This window comes from Branchiostoma belcheri, unplaced genomic scaffold (genome assembly GCF_001625305.1).
Source record: "Branchiostoma belcheri isolate BF01 breed outbred unplaced genomic scaffold, Haploidv18h27 scaffold16, whole genome shotgun sequence".
Lineage (NCBI taxonomy): Eukaryota > Metazoa > Chordata > Leptocardii > Amphioxiformes > Branchiostomatidae > Branchiostoma > Branchiostoma belcheri.
Window position 1 is genome coordinate 2302399 of NW_017803046.1, and position 5801 is coordinate 2308199.

At 42.9% G+C, this 5801-nt stretch overlaps 2 protein-coding genes across 2 annotated transcripts in view; both read right to left on the reverse strand.

Annotated features, from left to right (window-relative positions):
• LOC109465903 (galactose-3-O-sulfotransferase 2-like) overlaps positions 1–3408 on the reverse strand; it is a 5652-nt gene extending 2244 nt beyond the window's left edge. The window contains exons 1-3 of the mRNA XM_019763390.1: positions 3314–3408; positions 2612–2877; positions 2116–2272 (exon numbers count right to left, since the gene is read on the reverse strand). Of these exons, the coding sequence (XP_019618949.1) occupies positions 2116–2272; positions 2612–2877; positions 3314–3408 (518 nt within the window). The remainder of the gene's footprint in view (positions 1–2115; positions 2273–2611; positions 2878–3313) is intronic.
• Positions 3409–4307: 899 nt separating this feature from the next.
• The window catches only part of LOC109465904 (galactose-3-O-sulfotransferase 2-like), a 1803-nt gene continuing 309 nt past the window's right edge, over positions 4308–5801 (reverse strand). The window contains exons 2-4 of the mRNA XM_019763391.1: positions 5650–5795; positions 5358–5502; positions 4308–5057 (exon numbers count right to left, since the gene is read on the reverse strand). Of these exons, the coding sequence (XP_019618950.1) occupies positions 4686–5057; positions 5358–5502; positions 5650–5795 (663 nt within the window). The 3' untranslated portion in view covers positions 4308–4685. The remainder of the gene's footprint in view (positions 5058–5357; positions 5503–5649; positions 5796–5801) is intronic.

The following is a 5801-nucleotide window of genomic DNA, read 5'->3' on the forward strand; positions in this document are numbered from 1 at the left end:
ATTCAGAGCGAAACTTCACCNCGTTAAGAAGTCCTCCCCCTCATGTGCGATTTTGTCCCACAATGTCCTGTTGAAGTGTTCATAGATCAGGTAGTCAGCCCTGCTCCAGTTCCTGTGGATCTTCTTCATTTTAGGGGACAGCTCTTCCTCCTTATATCCGTATCTAATGAGGACAAGGAGAGCAAAGATATGTTAGAATCAGTTCAACATGATTATCAATTACGCTCTGGTGTTAACTCCCTTTCGTAGTTTTTATCCAATAGTCTTCTTGCCCGGTTATTGCTAATTCTTGAAATCACATCTGCTTGAATACTCACTCTAGACTGTTCTGTATTTTGTAGAGAATGTCTGTCAGCTGCCAGCACATGTAGCGCTTCAGCAGGACTAGCGACTCGTCGAAGTACTCCAGCACCAGCACCAGCAGGAAATCCCGGTCCAACTGGGCTATGTAGTCACGGACGTACTGTTGGATCAAATACTGTACTTTAACGTGGTGCCTCATGTTGCACTCGGTATCATTGCAATGTCAATGACATATTACAAAGACGAAATTTGACAGAGGCAATAATTGTTTATCACGGCTTGACATATAATGATCAAGTCGGACGTGGTCGTCAGGTGGTCCTTTCTTAGAACATGGCTGAAGTTGTAACATATAAGCGATCCTTTGCAACTGTTGTTGCAAATCAATCATATCACTCGTTCAAAACTATCAGTCGGCGTAGTGTTTGAACGGAAACCCACAGATTCTGCTTTGAAAATGTTTCAGAATAACAACTTAAGTGCTACGTCGATGAAGGTTAGACATCCAGGTAATACGATATGCCAAAAAACAGTTACTCAAGCAACTGGATATGATTTTGAAAACGTCATTTTTTTTTTCAGACGTTTCAGCTAGTATCCACTAGCTTTCGTCAGTGACTGAGAGACCAGAGGGGAAAGCAGGTTTATATACACAACCTGTTGATTGATATGCAAATAAAGTGAAGACAAATTTTTGGAAGTCGAAAAAGGAACAAAAGTCAGACAAATCAAGACAAGATGATGCAAATTAGTCTGAAAGCTCCTGTTATACAGGACAGGAGCTTAAGTGTTGTCTGTCCTCGGGGCTGGGAGTGCCAAATCCCAAGTGCCGGAAAGATCGACCCGTAGCCCCCCTTCCCTGTTGAGGGTGGGGTTGTACATTCTTTCACATGTTCACATATATCCATTCTTTCACTTAAGTGCTAACGATGTACACTTGACTGGACCTGCCTGTTTATCAATATCAAGTATTCAATATTCTAGTTTTACATATTGTCTTTAACATCTCTGACTGCCCAGCCTTTCAGACTGTGATATTATTCATTATAAATTGTAATCGTCTCTGCCAGTACTTTCTTTCTTTATGTGATGAGGCTTATATTAGCAGCCGCTACAGTTGCACACCACTGTGCCCTGTACGTTTTCATGTTGAGCAACAAATAAAAAAACATGTTAAGTGCATGTCGTACCGTCTCGTCATCAGCTAGAGCGATGGGCAGCCCCAGGTCGTACGACATGAAGTTGCGTGTGTAGGAGAACGGCTGTTTGTGCTCACGCGGGACTAGCCACTTCCGGTCCAGCTCTCCTGGATGCTTCAGTAGATCGTCCACCGGGTCAGTTCTCTGTAGTCCGTACTTTCGCACCAAGGAATACCAGTTTAAAACCGATTTAAGGTGGCTGGAAAAGAAACGATTCGTCAAATCTAAATTTTGCCCAAGTTATAATGTAGTTCTGAGACGTGTATGAAGAAAGTAGAAGACAGTACAGTACTTGAAGCAAGTTTGAATAAAATATGATTGACAGATGTGACACATGATAGGTGACGACATGGCCAGAGAGCTCTCTATGCTAATTAAAAACTGCACCCTTGGGCGAAATGAAGACGCAATCAGTTGCTTAAATGATTTGAGTATTGTCACCCATAAGACTCCCTGACTATAGCCAGTATGGGAATTTCCAGTGGGAAAACATTTCAGCGGTAAATAATGTTAATTTTCTATTCCCCAGTAATCAAATCAGACATCATGCTTGTCTCGAAGCAAATATTGGGATGCCTTGAGAAGAGCACAAGTATGTCAGCTCATTTGTCACCTGTAAGGCTCCCTGACTATAGCCAGGTAGACGGTGTCGTTGGGCAGCAGGTTCCTGAAGATCTCCCTGTTGTACACCGTGTGGTCCACCAGCAGGTCGAAGGGCCGGCCGGGGATGGGCTGTAGGTAATCCTCCTTCTTCATCAGGTACGGCCAACCTAGGGGTATGGGGTCGCGGTTGAGCGGCCATATGAAATGCGAGATTTCTGTTGTGCCTATGCGGGCCAAACCTAAATTCTAAGCTTCAGACTCAGTCCTGAAACTCGGACGAATATGGCATTTCAGTGTTTTCTTACTTGATAGTACGTCTAAAAGTTAAGCCTCCTCAGCTCCTTCAGAAAAAGTGGGTTAACTTTGCGTGTACCATAGACGTAGGAAAGACCTTTTGATCTTGAAGGCTTAAAACATTGAAGGTAAAAAAATGCGCCGAAAGCCCCTCAAGTAAACACAGATGGCGAACCTGCATGACAACCTAAGCATAGGAACGTTTAACTCACCTACATCTACTCTCTCGTTGCTAGGCAATACAAATTGCAGATGGCGTTTGCGTCCGAACCGCTGGAAGACAGTGTATGGTGTTGTTGAACCAGCTTTGTGCACTTTGACGAAGGCAAAGTGTTTTCTTTCTGCACTACAGAGCTCGTGTGGCGAATCTGGAGGCGTTTCCGTCAAGCTCCAATTGCTTTTAAGACCTTTGCAGGACTCTACCCTCGTCTTCTTACAGCGACGTCCTCCTAGTCCAACGTCGTCGACGATCTCAGCCCTAACGGATTTTGCAAGGATTGCAATGTTACAATGTTGATTCAACAATTTTATCAACGTTTGCGCTGACATATATGGTAAGTAAAATTAAGTCGACTACGTCTCTCAATCTATCTTTGTGAAAAATTCACGAATATACCGGAAGCTTCAATCTTCCTTTCAAGTCACACCACATGGATACATGGCAATTCTATCGAACCAAAGCACGTACATGACCAAGGCCATTATAAAAGAATACCGACCAGATTCATCAAATGAAAGGACGATCTGTGGGCCATGAACACAACTACATTGTACATCAACTACATTGAATATGCATCAACTACGTTATATATGATACATGACAATTTATTAGAGAAGCGTTTATCAACAGTTTGCTTGTCTCGCAATGTGTACACCCAAAATACACCCCTCCCCTTAGGACATCCATAACTTACCAACCAGTATCGTTATAAGCCGCGGGCCGGGCGACGCCCTGGACGACGTTTGACGTTACGTTGATGACGCCCGACGGAACAGACAAGTACGTCATGCCGACAAGAAGAACCGCACAGATGAGAAAGCTGAATCCCTGACGTACACATGGCTTCTTACTGCTCGGTGTCGTCACTGTGGTGCTTCCTGGACTGGTACTCGTTTTGTTGTTGGTCGAAGATGCCATCATTGGAAAAAGTAATATCTGGAGTGTGTCTGGCAGGCAAACGAGCTGTTCTCGTCAATCTTGAGAAAGGCCGAAACGCCCTGCGTTTTGGTATGTGAAGCTCTTTGAGAGGTATGTATGTCAGGTGCGGTACATTTTAATGTAAATTGACTATCAAGTCACTCACGAAATTTTGCCAATGTAGCAATTACTTTATCCACTTCATCAGAGGCGTTCGTCGTTAGATTTAATTTTCATTTGTTCTTTCTTCCGGTTCCTGCCTGTCCGCCTAAATGCTTAGGCCAGAACTGGCCCCTCTTCATTTTGTCCCACCAGGCAGCACAGTGTGCCGATTGGTGATATCTTTATTGGATGCTTTATTGGATATTTGATGAACTTGAATTTAAATATACCACAGCTGACATACACACTTTTCTAAAATTGGTCGGAGATTGGTCTTAGATAGCAACTTTTGCCGTCTCCTAAGCATGGAAGCCTTTGACTATCGAAGAGCACTGAAAGAGAGATACTGAAATATTGCAACACCTGGCAGTGCGTAGTTTGCACAAGAAACACCGCTCAAAATTGAAACGAAATAGGAAACAACTATCAGTGTAAAGCTTTACGACAAGAGAACTCTCAAATATACTTGTTTTCAATGTGCTTGTATCAAATACTAGTGAACATTTCAATTTGTCATCATTTGTATCAGGCATAAAGGCATCATATGAAAATAAGGGTACAGTGAATAGTCTAAGACAATGTTTATTAAGCATACATGCAGACTCTGTTTACAGACACTATCATATACATAGTACGACTCTTTGTGTTCAAGCTATTTACGTATATTCGTTATTACAAAAGGCAACATACGTTATGCGAAGTGCTGCACCACCCCATGAAATATTGAAAAAGTTGGATAACACCAAGGTGTACAAAGTGAAGTATTAATTAGTAACCTTAATGCAACTGTTGACAGTCATAAACTTTATAATATAAATCACTTCTTTTTAAAAGGTGCATCTGAACCCTTATTGGGATAAGATATAAATTGTATCGACTGACATTTCAAACAACATCGTATTAAGTTGACAACATCATTTACTGCACATATTTTCAAACTTGTGACAGAACGCTGATATTTCACATTCCTTATCAACTACGTTGAATCAGTGGCGTCTTTTCTTAGACGATTTTATACGTTTGACTGTGACTGTTCGCTTTACTGGAGGTTTGGGTTTTTGCTTCTCTGCAGGTTTGCTCTGAGGTTGGGGTTGCTTCTTGTCTGCAGGTTTTTTCGGAGGCGGACCCAGCCATTTCGGCCATGGCATGTTGACCCCGTTCTTTCTCAGCTCTTCTACGTGCATCCTCTTCAGGCTGTGGAGATGCCTGGTGTTCAGCACTCCGCAGAACTTGCCATCAATGACGAACTCGTCGTTCCACCGGGAAGCGCCGAAGCGTTTGTCTGCGGTGCTGTTCTTGACGACCGTTACGTCACAGAATCGACTCGTCATTTGGTTGATCTCCTTGAACCGCGCAAGCTGCAACAGAACATCATTATTAGTGGCGTCTGCTATAGCTCTACCCATCATTTTGTTAAAGTGTAAGATATGGCTGTATGAGAAGACGATAATCTGAGTCAGAGCATCACAGCTCGGATATCATGAGCTATGTTCACTTTATATTCTTTATGTCATGGCCATGGCCATCATAGCAAAATTGACACATTGAGCTATTCCTTTCATAATTTCTGTCCTTCTTTTGGCAAAAACGTACCAAAAATTGCCATGGCGTATGAATGAAAGAACGTATCAGTGCGAAACCAGTGATCAACACCTCACCTCGTTAAAGAAGTCCTCCCCCTCACGTGCGATTTTGTCCCACAATGTCCTGTTGAAGTGTTCATAGATCAGGTAGTCAGCCCTGCTCCAGTTCCTGTGGATCTTCTTCATTTTAGGGGACAGGTCTTCCTCCTTGAAACCGTATCTAAAGAGGACAAGAAAGAGCAAAGGTCAAGTGAAATTAATATCCATGACGCATGGCGTTTTTGTGCGTCATATTGCATTGTGATTTTAGGTCCCTTTCGTATAGCTCTTCACTTATTGCTAATTCTTGAAATCATCATATACTCACTCTCGACTGTTCTGTATTTTGTAGAAAATGTCTGTCAGCTGCCAGCACATGTAGCGCTTCAGCAGGACTAGCGACTCGTCGAAGTACTCCAGCACCAGCACCAGCAGGAAATCCCGGTCCAACTGGGCTATGTAGTCACGGACGTACTGTTG